This window comes from Punica granatum, chromosome 6 (genome assembly GCF_007655135.1).
Source record: "Punica granatum isolate Tunisia-2019 chromosome 6, ASM765513v2, whole genome shotgun sequence".
Classification (NCBI taxonomy): domain Eukaryota; kingdom Viridiplantae; phylum Streptophyta; class Magnoliopsida; order Myrtales; family Lythraceae; genus Punica; species Punica granatum.
In genome coordinates, this window is record NC_045132.1 from 22500846 (window position 1) to 22519620 (window position 18775).

Here is an 18775-nt window from a genome sequence, read left to right on the forward strand (position 1 = left end):
GAATCGCTTATGTAGCGTAATCTTTTATTATGGGAAGGCCAAGTTGCCCGAAAATTTCGAGTTTCCCATGTTTCATCTCGAAGCGCAATAAAATCGATGTTGGTTTTGGCAATTAATTGCAGAAGTAGTCTAATATATATTTTGTTCTTTTAACTTCTCGTATTTTTCACATGTATAATACTAATTTATGCAGGCCAGATTCGTAACAATGGAATAGTTATATTTACTGGAAAGAAAAGAAGCCAATAACTTCTATTGTATAATTTCTTCTTTCGTGTATTAAATATATATGTAATTGACATATATGTAGAATATAATACAACGCACTTTATTATTTCAGTAACATACATAAGCATATATTCTTACCAGGAAAAAAAGAGTAACATAACGTCCTATCCTTGTATAACTGGAAACAGAATTGAAATGATCAGACAGGATGGAAGAGTTTGGGAGGGACAATATTCGCTTTCGTGCCCTTCAACCAACTTATCCGAATACCGAACAGGCAGCTTCAGCTAAAATTCGACCAGAAGAATTCAACTTCACGTATATATCGAAAGCTGAGAGAACTATTCAGACTAGTTAATTCGGCTAATAGCTACGATTAAATTAACTCTTAACTTCCTTTTTGATACTAATAGTCAGACATTATTACGTAATCACTTCATATTTATCTTACATGCTAGTTGCTACTATTGTAATTTGTGCATATATATATTTTTTGCCCGATGTAATTTGTGCATATTTACTACACTGATTATATATGTGCAACTCTATATAATTATATAAAAAAGCTATACATATTGACTATGAGCTTACCTTATTGCGATAGGGAATTCTCTCATATTCTCTCTATACTACAGATGAAAAAAAAATTATTGTCACATTTTCATTTTAACTTTTTTTTAGTACCAATAAGCCTTCTGTTCAGTCAAAATTTTATTGTCACTTTTTTTCTTTTTTTAGTCTTCTGATCGGGGCGGCCGGAAGGGGAGCCCCGAATCTAGTTAGGCATTAGTATTTTATTATTATTATTATTATCATCAACATCATCATTTATATGATACAAAAAGCTTATCTGACCTTAGCCACATTTAAAAGATGTGGTGATATGTTACAACTTTTCGCGAGTGAAAATAAAGTTAGGTTATTGATATATATATATATATATATATATTTATTTATTTTATTTTTTCTTCTCAACTATTATAAAGACCCAAAAAAAAATGTTGTCTCACTTTCACATGCCCACAATAACGATACTATACATACTTCAGTTTATAAGAGTTACTAAATCAGAATATCATTATAAATTTACAATAATAATTACCCACTTTTGTTTTTTTTTTTCCACTCACCTCTTTTCTTTCTCGTTCTCCCCCTTCTTCCCTATCAACTACACATGGGCCGCCAACCGGTGACCTCAACCCCGCCACCGAAGTCGCTGGTACCCGCGGAGGACGTCAGAGACCTTAGGAGAGGGGTCGGGGTCGCCGATTGGCGGCACCGACCCTTCTTTCTCTTTCAATTTTCTTTCTAAAACTAAAATGAAAAAAAAAGTTGAGGATAGAAATAATAAAAGAAAAAAGATTTAGAATCAAAATGATTAAAAGGCTAAAGATTGAGGACTAAAAATGAAAAAAGAAAAAAAACATCGTAATCCCCTATGGCTAAGGGAGTACACCGCAAGGAGGCTAATTGTCCCTAACAAAAGTATATGGTGTAATTTGTCCCAATCTCAAATCAGAATTGGAGTTTTTGTACTTTTCCCTAATTTCTACCGTCTTATAAATTATGAACGGCTCATGAGGACTTATCACCATTGGATCAATGTGGTGTTTAATATTTCTGGAACCGTTCATGCGATGGACGGTAGCATTTTCTTTCACAAATTAAAGAAACAATCTACATATCTATATATAGCATTAATTCGGACTCCTTTAACGAGAGCTCCCCATCCATTCATTTGATGAGGATTGTTCACTTAGGCATCTTGGGTAAACCCTTAACTAGTGATCGATCGTCTCTTCGAATCCCAACCTTATTGCATGTACAGATATTTTATTTAAATACATAATAATAAAACATTTTCTAATATTTTACTAATTATTAGTAACTATCAATCAACATGAGCATTTAGACCTACTAATCAACGTGAATTTTAGACCAACATTCTTACCCGTTTATATTTGACATATTTTCATCTTATTATTTGATCAAAAATATACAATTATATTAATATACAATAGATACGTCATGGAAAAATTTCATGATAAAGAAAAAGAAAAGGAAATATATGTATTAAATTGATAAAGTGAAAAATATAATATAACGTTATAAACACATTGAAAATATGAAAGTAAGAAAATTAGTTTCAATAAAATATTGGATTTCAACATTTTCTCTAAATTATTTTTCGAGTTCTGATTTCAAAATATTCCTCATAATTTGCATTTTCTTCATCCGATTGTAAAGTTCTTCATTATATATTCCGATGACAATCCACAATTTTTCATATAAAATTATTCTCCATTACCAGGGTTTATTGACATCTATATGATTACTGTAAAATTTCTGAATCCGATTTACATAATAGTGACTAAAATCATAAAGATGAAAAAATTTGTTAATAGTAAGTTCGTGATTGTGATTTATACAATATCAACAAAAAAAAAATTACAAGTCACTATAATATTTCTAAACTATATTTTATAAAAGAACCGCTAAAATATATAAAAACAGTCACCATGCAACGCGTGAGAATAAGATCAGTATTATCTTTTTATTTATTTTGTTTCTATTTTTGTTTTTCCCCCCTCAATTTGATGATCACGACCGTCTCAGAATGACATGGATCCGCTGGTGTAACCTCACTGTCCCTTGGACCTAAACAAGAACTCGACTTGCAGTTCCCCGAAACCCCCCATGCACATAACAAAAACAATCCCAAAAAAAAAAAATCCAAAAAAAAAAGGAGGCCAAAAACCATTAACAAATACTATAAATCCTTTCTCCCATGGATCTTCTCTTCTCCTTAACCCTTTACTCATCAACGAACCTTGTTCTTGAGTCCTTGACTGCGTGAAGATTCAATTGGAAGAAGCTTGAATAGGAAGAAATGGCGGAAGAGAACACAGCTGCAGTGATGAATGGCAGGGTCCACGGCATCGTCTCCGTTCTGTCTTCTCCCGACAGAGACTTCCTCGACCAGAACAACGGCGACCAGGTAACCATTTCCTGTCTGGAGTTTCTGTCAGACTCCCTGCTTTGGTGTTTTGAGTGTGATTTAGTTTCGAGATTGGTCCCAGGGAGATTCAAACTGAATTTGGGCTGTTCAAGACAGGGTTTCATATCGATTCAAGGTGAGGGGAATACCGGACCTTGTGATCATTGATGAAGCTGGCAGAGTTAGTCTCGATGGCGGAGTCGACTTTGCTCGACAGTATGGGGCTGAGGCATACCCTTTTACTTCGGAGAGGAAGGAGGAGTTGATGGATATGGAAGAAGAGGCACGGAAGAATCAAACTTTGAAATCGATTCTCGTCCATAGCTCGCAGGACTTTGTACTTTCATCGGATGGAAATAAGGTATAATTCTTCTCTTTGGTTGAACTGAAAATCATGAGAAATGGGTTAATAAGTTTCAGCGTACGCTTCCAGAATGTGTGTTTCTTAGTAACATGATGAAAGCTCATGTTTGTTTTATAAAAGAAGTGCCAAAAAAAATCCACCGAAAAGAAAACGATGGGCAAAAACAATCTTTGTATGCAGTAGGACAGAAAGCTGGAATTGTTATCCGAACGGGGTACCGCCGAGCTGTTTATTCAATTACTTTTCAGTCATCTTACATTAGTTGTATGCATGAATTAGGTGCCCGTTTCAGAACTTAAAGGAAAGATGGTCGGAATTTGTTTCTGGGCCTGTGAAAAGCTGCTTTGGTACTTCGAGCAATACATTCTGCCCGTATTGGTGATCATTGGGAGTTGTGGGAAGACTTTGCATTCTAATGTTGCCGAGGCGGTCGAGGAGTATGGAGTTTTGGCATATCCATTCACTCCCGAGAAGTTTGCTGAGCTCGCGGAGATAGAGAAGGCGAGAGAGGAAGCTCAGACCTTGGAGTCGGTTTTGGTCTCCAGCGACCTAGATTATGTTATTGGCAAAGAAGGGGCTTAGGTATTGCAGTTATCTCTAGCTAGCTTTATGTGAATCAATCCGTCAAGTCTTGATTCATTTTCACCGTTTTAGTTGCACAAAACCTGTGACTAGACTTCTTTGTTCAGCTTGGCTTGTTTGGTTCGAAAATTTTAGCCGAAGAGTAATGGCTGAAATTTTTTTGTTCCCCTAATTTCAGGTTCCGGGGGCTGGTCTTGTTGGGAAGAACAGCCTCCTCTACTTCTTGGCGCACTGGTATTCACCTGCCACGCTTTTCTCCCATAGCTTATTGAAGCTTATAGCGAGATCATTTCCAAGGATGATACTTTCGAAGGGATTTTTATTTCCATCGACCACGACCAGGCTTCCTTTGATGTTTTCTTCTCAGGAATGCCATGGCTGGCCCTTCCATTTGGTGAACCGAGGAAGTCTTCTGTGTCTCGCACGTTCAAGGTCCAGGGGATACCTAGGGTGGTCGCTCTGGGACCCACAGGCCGAACAGTCACGAAGGATGCCCAAGCCTGATAATGAACTATGGCGCCGATGCCTACCCCTTCACTGAGGAGCAAGTTAAGAAGCTTTAGGCCAAGTTTGAGGAGACGGTGAAGGGCTGGCCCAAGAAGCTGAAGCATTGGTCCCACGAGCACGAGCTAGAGCTAAGCAGTAGGATCTACATGTGCAACCTCTGCGAGGATGAGGGTCAGGCTTATTGGTCGTACTTTTGCGAGGAGCACGATTTCGATCTTCATCCTGAGTGTTCTTTCAAGGAAGAGAAGGAGGAAACCATAGAAGATGAGGCAAAATTCAAAGGAGGAAGAGAAACCTGTGGGCGTGCTTGTGGTAAAGATGTGTGCCATAGAGCTTGAGGCTCGGTTGGGTTGAGTTTGTTCATCTTTATGTCCTTGTTGTAAGGTTTGTGTCGACATCGATAGTCGGAAGTGGATTGCAACTGCAGGTACATACAGACACACCCCATCGAGAGATTAATTAAGTTAATAGCATCCTCATTATGATAAAATGAAATATTTTACCAATAATAAAAAAGCGATTTGTGCATAGATTGCCAGAGGCTTTGCTAGCTTGCAGACGACCCCTAATAATCCATTTGTCGCCATAAATGATAAGGGTGCTTGCTGTATTATAGTCATTTTATCCCATCATAGTTGAACATATTAGATCAAGTTACTAGTTAGCCTGAATTTGAGGTTAGATTAGGAAGGATTTAGCAGAGTTAAGAGTTAAAATGTGTTGAAGTTTAGAACCAAAATATCGACTTTTTTTACTCCACTATATATATTTGGATATCAGATTAAACTAGTCTAAAATGTCAAGTTAAACTTAGGAAGGATTCAGCAGAGTCAGAGTTAGAACCAAAATGTCAATAACATTCTACTCCACCATATTTGCACACTAGATTAAGTTAGCCTGAACATCAGGTTACAACTTAAGTAGGATTAAGCAAAGTGAGAGTTAGAATGTATTAAAGTTAAAAATGTCAATATTTCAGGAAAGGGCTTCACTCGTGCAAGTTTTCATAAGGCTGATGATCCTAACTCTACTATAAATAGGAGGCACGGATTTCCGATTTCGTTAATTCTCTCAACAGGTTAATCTCTATTGCCAATTTGTCTTAAGCGCATTAGAGGGTCAAATTGGACCTTCACCTCCGATTAAGAGCTCGTTTGGTTTGTGAGTATAATTTTAAAATCACAATTCTAACTTAATTCTACCCATTATAAAATAAAATAACTCATACAAATTCAAAGAGTGTATCCTATTTATACAACTTTTTTTCACAACAAAATAACATAACTTATACAAATTCAAAGGGTGAACCTTATTTATATCACTCTTTTTCAAAATCAAAATCTGATTTTAAAATTCTATTATGAAACCAAACGCAGCATAAATTTTTTTAACTCTCATCCACTTAACTCTAATTATTTACGAACACAATTATTATTTTTCTTCCTTTTTAAAATTATTTTAACTATTTAATTCAATTTTTAATACTAAATTCTTTTAATTATTCATTACTTTTTTCATAATTCAATAACACAATCATTACTTACTCTTAACTATTAATTACATTTTATACAATTCAACAACACAATTATTACTTTCTCTCAACTATTTATTAATTTTTCATAGTTTTTCTCATAATTCAACAATACATTACAAACCAATTAACTCAACTTTACTCCATTCTAAAATCAAATACAACTTATCATTTTAGTTTGCCCTCAAAAGCACAATAATCGACTAATTTAATTCGAACTAGGATCTTTAAAAAATAAATCTTTACCATTGCAAATTTTCTTCATTTGAGAGATGCGAAACCACTTAAATTAATCGACGTTGATGAAATAAAATAAAATTTTTTTTAAAAAAGGAAAGTTGCTTCTCTAATTTTTTAGGAAAAATGCTACTGCCCGTTGCGTGGACGGTTTAAGATATATCAATGACAATTAGATTACCATCCGAGGATGGACTCCGCATTGATCCAGGGGTGATAAGTCCTCACGAATCATTCATTATTTGGATGATAGAAGTTTTTGGGAGACTTATGGGAAAAAATTGAATGCAATCTATTATATTATTATAGGTATTTAATTTTGATTATAGGAGACTACCATTCATTCAAAAGAGTTTGACACGTGAGATTTTAAATTATTTCCTTGGCCCATGGTTGAATGTCTCTTCCGTTACCATTTTTAATAATTAATAGAGCAACCTGCATATAAATACATAAACAAAAAAATGTTGATTTAATAATAACAAAACGAATCAATTTGGCCCCGCAGGCCCTACACGAAAATACGAGAACAACAAAGATGATGATAATAAGAATATGTTGAACATAATTTGTACAAAAATGAGTTCAATATTAAAAAAATTAGAAAAGAAATTTTAAAATATTCAAATACTATGTTTTTTTTTAATAATTTTTTAGTAGGAGCAATTTTTTATTTCATTAATGGAGTAAAATAAAGCTTCTACTTTTATAATTTTGTGATAGACCTATGATTGATATTGAAATTTCAATATAGTTTATTTGTAGTAAATGCTTTACCGTACATGTTTTTTTTTTGGCAAATACTACACGGTTGAGAAAGTCGTAAAATATATCTCTCAATTAATTCTTCAAATTATTGAAATAATTAATTTCTTTGATTCTTTATGTGTCTTCTTTTTTATGAAAAGACATTGATTAGTCTACTGAAAAAATAATGCATAGACTCAAGGCCCATAGCTTTTAGGCTCCAATTGCTCCAAATATAATTAAGGCATCAACTTGGGACTAGAGGATGAATCTTCCTGTGGGCTGGTGTTTAGATTAGAAAAATTTGGACACCAGAAATTAAAGAAAAAAAAGGGGAAATTTCTCTGCACTTAATTTGAGCAAAATTCAATATTATGAAAGAAAAAATGTGAGTAGAGGGGTACAAATAAGGATCTGATTCACAAACGCCTTCTTTAACAAGGTATATTGTTTCCACAACTTAGAAAAGAGAGGCTGTAAAAACCTTTGTTATGTCCATACAAATTACCAGAAAAAAAATGATACATTTTAATAAAAATCAACAAAAAAAAAGAAAGAAAAAAGGAATCTTGTACGATGTTTTGTATTAGTAGTTTTTATTTATTATGCGTTGTCCCTTTGCCTTGTTATCTTGGTAAAGTGTAAGAATTAATTCCCACGATCGGATTGAAGAGGGAAAAAACTTCAGAGCACGTAAAGAAAATGATTTCAGAGACTAGAATTTCTTATACAAATACGTGAATGAAAAAGTTAGTTGTTTTTAATTATTGTTTAATTTCTGATGAAATTATTCATATTCCTTTTTTTTAATTAGAACAATTTATCTTCCTATTCTGTTCTTAACAATCCTCAATCTATTTAAATTCTATTCTCGTTCCTGATCATAATGATTAAGAATAAACTTTAATAATTGCAAAGTAGATATGCTGCTGACCGCCTTCATGAAGAGTGAAGTAGAAAGAATAAATGTTCACGTGTCTCGTGTACATATAAAGTACAATACAAGCATATATTATATGAGGAAAAAAAGAGCACCGTCCGATCATTGAAAAAAATCAACTTAACATCGTTTATTAATCCTTTTCCTTTTCTTGCTCGTTACAAAAGAGCATAATTTTTTTTTATGAATTTTGATATTCGAAAGTTCAATTAAATCCCGATTAATTCAATCGAATTAGATTAACTTACTAAAAAATAAAGTACACTCAACATAAATTTTTTATATTTATAAATATTCGAACTAGAGGCTATACAAAGAAGCGGAGCTTCTTCGCCAAGAAAGTGAAGAAGAAACTGACAATTGGAAAACGTTCAGGACAGCGAAAAAGGAGTATGCACACGTGTAGTTGATAGGGAGGGAGAGGGAGAAGGAAAAAGAAAAGAGGGGAGAAAAGAAAATGAACACTCCATTTGTTTTGTGAATTATATTTTAAAATTTTAATTTTATTTTTAACTTTACTTATTATATAATAAAAATTAATAATATAATTATTTTTTTTCCTTTTTAAAATTTTTTAATTATTTAATTTAAATTTTAATATTAAATTTTTTAACTATTAATTATTTTTTCTACAATTCAATAACATAATTATTACTTTCTCTCAATTATTCATTATTTTTTCACACTTTTTCTCATAATTCAATAACACAATAATTATAAACTAATTAAAATCAAAATTTAACTCTAAAATCAAATATACCGGAAAAGTGTGGTGATTATTGCTGTAAATTTGCAATCATGTTCTTAATTTAATAATTCTTATAAATGGAATTATGTGTGTATAAATATATTGGGTCTGTAAAAGTGAGATGACAGTTTTTTTTGTCTTTATAATAATAGAGAAAAAAGGATATATATATATATTATATATATCGAGAACTTAATTTTATTTTTGCCTTCAAAAATTGTAATATCACACCATATCTTTTAGATGAGGCCAAGATCAAATGAAATTTTTAGTATAAACAATAATAATAACTAGAAGAGTATTCAAAGAGATTTAACCTAGTGGTTAAAGAGATGTTCGTGTATTTACTTGATCTCGAGTCAAATTTTTGAAACCGTCAGAGCGCTTTTGACGTGATTACCTGCTTCATGTACCAGTCGGAGAGTCGCGAAGTTCCAGGGATTAGTTGGATGAAACCTGAACACTCCGATTGAGCAAAAGAAAAAAACAATAAGAGTAATGCTGCCCATTGAAAAAAGAGAGTAATGAATATTAAAGCAATATAAGCAAATAATAATTAATAATGATATAAAAAGCAGAGGAATGGAGTTTAGAATTGCGACACAAATTGCCAAATTGAGACCATGCGATTTTGAGTTGGTCTTCATCAGTGAAATTTTTGCGTCTTTTTTTCTTTTTTTTTTAACCAGATTATAAGCATTCCTTATAAACAGAATAAAATAATAGTAGTAGAAGTAGTAAAAACATAAAAAAAAAAAAAGAATAATAACGGCGGTATGAGTGATGGCGACAGAAAATAGCTAGTGCATGCTTCTACTGCAAGTATTAAGGAATGGGCTTGGTCTCATCAAAAGAATATTCTCAAAATATACTCTTAACTAGTTTCTTTGCCAAACATACATTTTATAAATACAATGAAATGACCCCTTCTTTTCTTTTTAATTCATATTTTACAAATAACCAAAGAGAATATTATGTGATTGACTATTGCAAAAACCAGACATAGACGAATTAAAATCAGTTTTGTGTTTTAATTGATGATTGTTAATGATGTCATGAGCGTTATTTACCACCAAATGATCTAAGAGCGGACTCGTGGACCGCAGAATGGTACCAAACCCAACCCCAGTTGATATCAATACTCATACAGAAAACCAAAGTGCAAAACTCACAAGTAATTACATGCTCATATTGATCGGCTTAGACTCTCCCTTCTCAATGGAGCCATTGTCCCTTTTTTTATTCAAAAAAAAAAATGTTTTGCCTTCTCTCAAGATTGAGCTAGCTACGAAAACCCTCATATGGAGAGATAGAGAGCATGGAGGTTGAATTTAATGATCGCAAAAAGCGAGGTAATCGAGGACTTTGATGACGGAATTCATCGCCCCTTCGTCAAGTTGGTCATGGAGATTTGTCGCATCGACCCCATTTTGGTCGGGGTGCTGGAAAGCTGATACCTTAATAAAGAAGGAAAGACTGCCAAAAGTTATATATATATATATATATATAGCGTGAATGAAAAGATGAATTTTTGTTTCATATTTATAAGGAATTCGATACATTAAACTTAAAAAAAATCACTTATCTCGAGAAATTTTTTCAAAATATCGAAATATCTTTTAATTTTTCAAAAAATTAATTATATATATTGTTACATATAATTAATATGAATAAATAATCAAAACATAGTAAAATTCATTAAATTGCAATTGAAAATTCAATCATTGTGAAGCGAATGGCTATTAAATGGACTAATTCGAACAAATAATAATATTTTATTAGGAATCGAGGGTTCTCAAATGAAATTCTCACACTCCCTCTTCGACTTTTATATATTATATATCGATATATTGATTAATTTTCTCATAATTGATTGATTAGCTTGATCAAGAGAATAGACTATCCACCATTCATGTGAAGAGTATGATACATCAATGTTGATTTTTCACAAAAGTAATTAATGGTGCCCTCTCAAAAGGGACACTTGTGTCCAAGTTTCTCCCTCCATTAAAGGCTCGAAATAATTGATCACCGATCTAACGCAATTGTTTCCCCATATATGATATTGAAATATCCTCTTTATTTATAAGCCATCCATAATCTCCACTCCTCGAAGTCTTGTGCAAATTCGTCGTCATGAATTGATATCAAATGTCCTAAATCGAGGATCATGATAGAAGGATTCCGATTATAAGGTTGTTTCTTTCAATGTGAATTCATGAATTTCAAATTCCGATTTAGAGACTTCACGATCAAGGAAATGGAGGATGACTTCTCAGCTCTGCCACTTAGGTTCTTCCCTCTTTTTAAATCAAATCAAACTAAAGGGCAGTTTTCTTTTTAAAATTTTTTTTACCCAAAATATAAAAGAAAAAAAAAAGAAAAATATCGCCAGGTCTTTAGTCGGTCAAATCAACAGAGGGCACGTGTCGATAAAATAATCCTGAGCTGGCTTTATATAATGTAGCTTAATCAACTTCGAGTGGACCTCCACCTCACCGACCTCTGTAAGGTTCATTTATTCTTTCCGTAAATTGAAAGCCGACCAAATCTTCAACATAATACGGCTATACATTTTAAAAACTAAACGGTCTGATAATCGTGACGGTCTGGGAATGACGTAGATCCGCTGACGTAACTTCTCTGTCCCTAAGCCGGACCTATAGAAGAACTCGACTTGCAGAAGGCAGAAGCTTCCAGAACCCCCAACAATGGAATCCCGGTCCAAAAAAAAAAAAAAACCATTAACGAATAATATTTTCCCGTTACGGTTTTCCCCAGTCCCCTGACACTTATAAATTCGCTTGCCTTTTCTCCTCACCCTTCACCCATCAACGAACCTTCTTGCTGTGAAGATTCCATTGGAAGAAAGCTTGAGGAGGAAGAAATGGCGGAAGTGAACTCAGCTGCGACGGCGAACGGCGTGGTCCACGACATCGTCTCCCTCCTGTCTTCTCCCGACAGAGACTTCCTCGTCCTCAACAACGGCGACCAGGTAACCGTTTCCTGTTTGCAGTTTCTGTCAATTTCCCTGGTTTGGTGTTGAAGTAGCCCGAAGAATTAGCAATAGATCGTGTCATCTCTCTGGGTTGTAAGGATTGGGTCTCATGTGAATTTGGTTGGGATTTAGTTTCAAGTTTGGTACAGGGGAGAGTCGTCTCATAGGATGAATGCGAATGATTGAAGTATTTGTTTGTTCGTTTTCAGGTGAAGATTGATGCCCTGAAAGGGAAGAAGGTCGGGCTGTACTTCTCGGCTTCGTGGTGCGGCCCGTGTCACCGGTTCACCCCTGTCTTGGCTGAAGTGTATAAGGAACTCCGGGCAAAGGGAGACTTCGAGGTCGTCTTCGTCTCGGCGGACGAGGATGATGAGTCCTTCAATGAGTACTTTTCGGAGATGCCGTGGCTCGCTATCCCGTTCTCTGATTCCGGTAAGCGAGATGGCTTGGACGCTTTATTCGAGGTGAGGGGAATCCCTCACCTCGTGATCATCGATGAAATTGGCAGAGTTACTTCCGATAGTGGAGTCGAGTTTGTTCGAGAGTATGGGGTTGAGGCGTACCCTTTTACTTCGGAGAGGATGAAGGAGCTGAAAGATAAGGAAGAAGATGCACGGAAGAATCAAACCTTGAAATCGATTCTCGTCCATAGCTCGCGTGACTTTGTTCTTTCATCCGATGGAAATAAGGTATAATTCATTCTTCTCTTCGGTTGAATATTATGGGAAACGGGTTAATGAGTTGCAGCGTACACTTTCAGATTGTGTGTTTCTTAATCTGGTCATGAAAGCTCATCTTTGTTTTATGAAGATAATGCAAAAGAACACTCTTTACATGGAATAGGACAGAGAACTGGAATTGTTATCTCAAACCATACAGGGCATTGCTGAACTGTTTATTTAATTAATTATTCCAGTCATCTTACATCAGTTGTATGCATGAATTAGGTGCCTGTTTCAGATCTTGAAGGGAAGATGGTCGGGATTTGTTTCTCAGTCTCTTCATACAAAGCGTGCATTAATTTCAATTCGAAGCTGCTCGAGGTTTACGAGAAACTGAAGGCCACGGGGGAGAGTTTTGAGGTTGTGCTGGTGCCTCTTGACAATGACGAAGAATCGTTTAGCGAAAGCTTTAAGTCATTGCCGTGGCTTTCCCTGCCAGTTAAAGATAAGACCTGTGAGAAGCTGGTTCGGTACTTTGATCTTGACACTCTGCCCACACTGGTGATCATTGGGAGTGATGGGAAGACACTCCATCCTAATGTTGCCGAGGCGATTGTGGAGCACGGAACTTTGGCATATCCATTCACTCCGGAGAAGTTTGCTGAGCTCGCGGAGATAGAGAAGGCGAGAGAGGAAGCTCAGACACTGGAGTCGCTTCTGGTCACAGGCGACCTAGATTATGTTATTGGCAAAGAAGGGGCTAAGGTAGTGCATGTGCAATCATCTCTAGCTTTATGTGGATCAGTCCATCATAGTCTCAATTCATTTTATACTGCTTTGATTGCACAGAACCTTTGTCTTCTTTCTTCGAATAGTATTGTTCGGCTGGAAATTTTAGCTAAAAAATTATGGCTGAATTTTTATTGTGGTTTCAATCTAATTTCAGGTTCCGGTGGCTGGTCTTGTTGGGAAGAACATTCTCCTCTACTTCTCTGCGCACTGGTGTCCTCCCTGCCGTGCTTTTCTCCCAAAGCTTATTGAAGCATATAGCGAGATCAAGTCCAAGGATGATGCTTTTGAAGTGATATTCATTTCCAGCGACCACGACCAGGCTTCCTTTGATGCTTTCTTCTCAGGGATGCCATGGCTGGCCCTTCCATTCGGTGACCCGAGGAAGTCTTCTCTGTCTCGCACATTCAAGGTCCAAGGGATACCTATGGTGGTCGCTCTGGGACCCACAGGCCGAACTGTCACGAAGGATGCCCGGGGCCTTATAATGAACTATGGCGCTGACGCCTACCCCTTCACCGAAGAGCATGTTAAGAAGCTTGTGGCCAAGTCTGAGGAGATGGTGAAGGGCTGGCCCGAGAAGCTGAAGCATGGGTCCCACGAACACGAGCTAGCGCTAAGCAGGAGGATGAGCTACACGTGCGACGTCTGCGAGGAGGGTGGTCAGACTTGGTCGTACTTGTGCGAGGAGTGCGATTTCGATCTTCATCCCAAGTGTGCTTTCAAGGAAGAGAAGGAGGGGACCAAGGAAGAGGAGGCAAACCCAAAGGAGGAAGAGAAACCCGAGGGGTTGGTGTGCGATGGAGACGTGTGCTATAGAGCTTGAGGCTCGGGTGGCTTGAGTTTGTACATGTTTATGTCCTTGTTGTAAGGTTTGTACCGACATCGACAGTCGGAAGTGGATTGCAATTGCTGCATCTGCATGTAGAGTGATGCTAATGGTGTGATGCGACTAGAATTTCCCTAGATGAATAAAACTGTACTGGGTCGTTTATGTGGTTATCAACTAGTCGGTTCTGCGAAATCAACCGAAATGTCGTTAGGATCTGTAATACATCCCATGTTCATGTTCTCGAATGCGACCATTTTCTTCGGAGTTGTTCCATTTTCAGCCGAGATACTTTATCTACCACTCTCTGGATTCATTCAGGGAAAATACGAATCGAATGAAACAGATAATCTTTAAGGATCGGAGTGCAGGTTCTTGCTGGGTAAAGAATGCTTTGGACTGAACATTATAATCCACATAAGAAATCCGAAAATGAACAGTAATTTTATTTTACGGAGAAAATTCACTAATTCAGTGGTCAATATCTGAGAATGAAGTGAAGGTAAATGTTTGATGTCAAATGTTTTTGGTATAATTGGATCATATAGCATAACGTTTGAAGAAATTTTTAATTCTAATTCTAATTTAATTTTTTACCTGAGATATTCCAACGTTGACGTGTTGATTTTACATATATCCCGACGCTAATTTTCAGTTCAAAATTGACGAAATTGCACACGTGATATGTTAATTTTGTAACAAGTGTCGGGAATAGATATGAAATTAATATGTCACGTGTGTAATTTCGTTAATTTTAGATGGAAAATTAGCGTTGGGATAGATGTGAAACCAACACGTCAACATTAAAATATTTCAGGTAAAAAATCAAATTTGAAGCTAGAATTGAAAATTTTTTCAAACGCTAGGTTATATGGCGCAATTAACGCCAATATTTTTTTATATGATATCACAAATATTTTCAGCCTATTTATGGGAACGATCCGAACTTTTAGGTCGGACTACTTTCCAAGGGTGCAATAATTTAGGCCCCATGAGATCTGCGCTGCCGTCCACCAAAGTGTTGGATAATTCGGACACGATAAGATCTGAGCTCCCATACCGTACTTGCATATCCACGAGCTCCACGTGCTTTTCTGGACACATCGGAAATGCTTCTTGAGCTTATAGTTCGTTTGGGAGTAAAACTGGGAGATTTTCTAATCACTTTTTTTTATAACTTTAAGTAAATTTGATGTTTGATTAGGATTTTTAAAATAATATTTTGGGTCGAAATTATGATTGCAAATGTAATTTTTTCAAACAAATTAATAAGTACTTAGAATATCGGTTTTCATTTATTCTTTATTATCTTTTATTTTTACTTTCACCAACTTTAAATTATTATATTTCAAATTCTTTTATTTATTCTAAAATTAATACTTATCTTTCAATGATTATACGTCAGTAATTATATTTCAACGACGCCACTCCCAATCCAAGCCTTTAACCAGTCGACAAAATTGACCGCACAAGTTTCGTTCTGCAATGAACTGCGAAAATTGCCTAACTTCAAAAGAAAGAGCAGAGCGAATTGGGAAGAAAAGCGATTTTGGCCTTTTCCGGGCGAATGACTGGTGAATGAGCCGTCCACATGCCGTGCTTTTCTCCTTCTACTATTTGTATTTGTTCAACTACGCCTCCTCAGCTCGGCAATCTGCTCGATTTCAGGTATTCCAGATCTCTCTTTCTCTCTCTCTCAGTTGCGAAGAGCTAGAGATTTCTGTTTCTGTTGTAAGGTTTCTGGTCATGCTTCGGTCGGCAGTCGGGTGATCGGTGTTCATCGGTAGTTTGGGTGCTTGCAAGGTGGATTTTGATGCGTCTGTCGGGTCAGTGTCTTTCTGTTATTCATCTTAGCTAAATTTCAGATTGGGACGCTGTAATTCATGGTTTTTTAGATTTTGCTCGAGTTTCGGAGCTGAAAGATGATAATGTTGAAGCACTGGAATGGTAAATTCGTAGGGTTCGGGGGGGAAGGCGGGATCAGGCATTTCATCACTGGCGCGTTACACGAAAATCTTTGTCCATTATAGCATGATTACAGCATTGGAGATGATATCAACTGCTCTTTTCCTGTTTTCACTGCTTCACGAATTGCGTGGGTGATAGATCAGTTGGTATTCACAGATGGGTGCCTCATTGATGTATTACGAGCTCCTTACCTTTCGGGTTAATGGCTTGCTAGTTTCACGTCTACCTTGTTAAAGATATTTAGTCATTTGGTTTCGCATGACATCTTGCTAAGGACTTTAAGTTGTTGTCAAGTCATATAAATTGGAACATTTACGTTCCTCATGGTCTATTTTGAACTCCACAGGGTTTTGGTCAAGACGAATAGAGTAAGATATGCTTTGGTATTTGGACATCTTGATTTTCCTTCAGTGAATGGACAAGTGCATTTTTCTCTGCTGCAGATTGTGAAGATCGAGGAGAAGCGAAGAACAGAACAATTATCTAAAACTTTGTGAAACACCGAAAGCATTCAGCTGTGTTTGAATGGGAGAAACCAAGTTGAGCAGTGCCGGCATAGACATTAGCAGCAAGAAGAGAAATTCCCCGAGGAAGGTGCTTGATCCTTCATTCTTTACACAGCTTCCTCGCAAGCTTCAGGACTGCGTGAAGGTTGGTATTATCATCCTACTGCCCTCATTAGTTTTAAATAATAGGAATTTCATCATAATGATATTGTTCCTATGTTTTTGGTGACAGTCACAGCTTAAGATATTCAGAGAGAAGAATGAGGGAATCAGTTTGCCTGGTTTCTTTCCAGTGAAGGAGAAGGTATTGTCAACAACAGATTACGAGGTCAATTTGGAGGAGCAACTGCAAGCTTGGAAAGAAAATCCAGTCTGGGTGGATCGGACTCCAGAAATAAAGGTAGGGAAATTACACTAGGATGACACTGTTTCTCGAGTGACCCAGAAATGAGAACTTCGATCCTCTGATGTCTTAGTACATAAAAAGAAGCGGATTGCTGGACGGATGGGGGGGTGGGGAAGAGGGGGAGAATGAATCGATTTATTTCTGGCACTTGTTGCTAAATAATTGGTGTAAGTACTTGTGAAGTGGAGAACTGTACTTACAGATGCTTCATTTGATAGTCGATGCAAATGCTTGGATCATTCTGTAGAGACAGAGACCTATATAATCAATCATGATGTTGGAATCTTTGGAATCTAAATGATGCTTTTGGCAGGTCAGTGTACCTAAAGGGTCTCTTTGCAACCTCGGAGTTAAAGTCGATGTTGGGTTACCCCCAGATGCAGTGTACAATATCGTGATTGATCCTGATAATAAGAGGGTGTTCAAGAATATCAAGGTAAGTTCGATGAATAGACTTGTGATGGTTGTTTTTCATTCATAAATGATATACATATAGGTCATTTCCCTCTCTTAATTTTGGCATTCTTCATGTCCGTTTAGGAAGTGATATCTAGAAAAGTGTTGGTCGATGAAGGTCTACGCCAGGTTGTTGAAGTGGAGCAGGCAGCCTTATGGAAGTTCCTCTGGTGGTCAGGGACTATATCCGTCCATGTTCTTGTGGATCAAAACAGACTTGACCACTCGGTGAGAAATTGATGTTGATTCTTGTCATTTATACCAGAACTTAACAGGTGGAAAGAAATGCTTAACGTTGTCACAAGATACTAAAGTGAGGTCTTCTTATTTTCTATTGTATCGTACCAGATGAAGTTCAAGCAAGTGAAGACGGGGTTCATGAAGAGATTTGAGGGCCACTGGAGAGTCGAGCCGCTGTTTGTTGACGAAGATATCTGCTCTCCTCTTAAGCCTTCTACATTGGAGGATTATAAATCATGTACTGGAGGCAAAGGAAGGGTCGCTTCAAGGGTGAGTTTGGACCAGCTGATCCAACCTGCCCTGGTCCCTCCCCCACCCATCTCGTGGTATCTGAGGGGAATAACAACCCGAACCACCGAGATGCTTATAAATGACTTGGTCGCTGAAGCAGTGAGAATAAGAGGAGATCTTAATGTCCTGAGGTCTGCCAACGAAGATAGAGACATGTCCGATGAGAATTTTGATGAGAGTATTCAGAAGACGAGTTGTATTAAAGAGAGGTGGGCGATGCGGCGGAGGAATGCAAAGCTACAGAATCGAAGGCTGTTGGGTGGCAAATGAGTTCCGAGACATGTCCCTTGAGCCGAGGACTTAGGCCATACTTGTGCTGGAGAATGCATCCGGAAGAGAATTTGCTATACAAAACCCACATTTTTGTATAGTGATTCCATCTTGTATTCGGTTTCCTTTTCTCCACGCCAGATATGAACTTGTAGAGGGCCATATATATCTTTTCATTGATAAACCAATGATAGGTTGATTGTATAATTATAGAGAGGTTGATTGCCTTATTGCAGAGGAATGTCGGGATGAGAAATTATATGGAACTCTCATCCTTCGATGCTGAAATATGTTACCCATACGAGCTACAGTGAATTCTATTTTCATGAGTTAAACAAGAATTACCGCTTGACGTGGTCATTCAGGCATGATTTGATTCCGTTTTCATTTCCGATTGCGGGTCGTATTTTGATTCCCTTTTCGTTTCCGATTCCGGGACGAGACAGAATGTGCTATATGTTACACAAGAATGCATAAA

At 36.7% G+C, this 18775-nt stretch overlaps 2 protein-coding genes and 1 pseudogene across 4 annotated transcripts; all 3 read left to right on the forward strand.

The window, feature by feature from the left end:
- Window positions 1-2867: 2867 nt before the first annotated feature.
- LOC116211356 lies at window positions 2868-5109 on the forward strand (annotated as a pseudogene).
- Window positions 5110-11593: 6484 nt separating this feature from the next.
- Window positions 11594-14436, forward strand: LOC116211353 (probable nucleoredoxin 1). Its single transcript, XM_031545699.1, has 4 exons — window positions 11594-11877; window positions 12090-12569; window positions 12828-13307; window positions 13489-14436. The coding sequence occupies exons 1-4, from the start codon at window positions 11770-11772 to the stop codon at window positions 14155-14157; spliced, it is 1737 nt and encodes a 578-aa protein (XP_031401559.1). The 5' UTR covers window positions 11594-11769; the 3' UTR covers window positions 14158-14436.
- A 1183-nt stretch (window positions 14437-15619) lies between these two features.
- On the forward strand, window positions 15620-18665 carry LOC116211357. Of its 3 annotated transcripts, XM_031545705.1 has the most exons (7): window positions 15620-15828; window positions 15897-15986; window positions 16572-16779; window positions 16867-17034; window positions 17354-17476; window positions 17581-17724; window positions 17845-18665. In XM_031545705.1, exons 3-7 carry the CDS (start codon window positions 16654-16656, stop codon window positions 18295-18297), a joined length of 1014 nt encoding a protein of 337 aa, XP_031401565.1. In that variant the 5' UTR covers window positions 15620-15828; window positions 15897-15986; window positions 16572-16653; the 3' UTR covers window positions 18298-18665. The 3 variants fall into 3 exon arrangements, with proteins under 3 accessions (XP_031401565.1, XP_031401564.1, XP_031401563.1); XM_031545704.1 differs by lacking the exon at window positions 15897-15986; XM_031545703.1 differs by lacking the exon at window positions 15620-15828 and having other exon boundaries at window positions 15835-15986.
- Window positions 18666-18775: the final 110 nt, after the last annotated feature.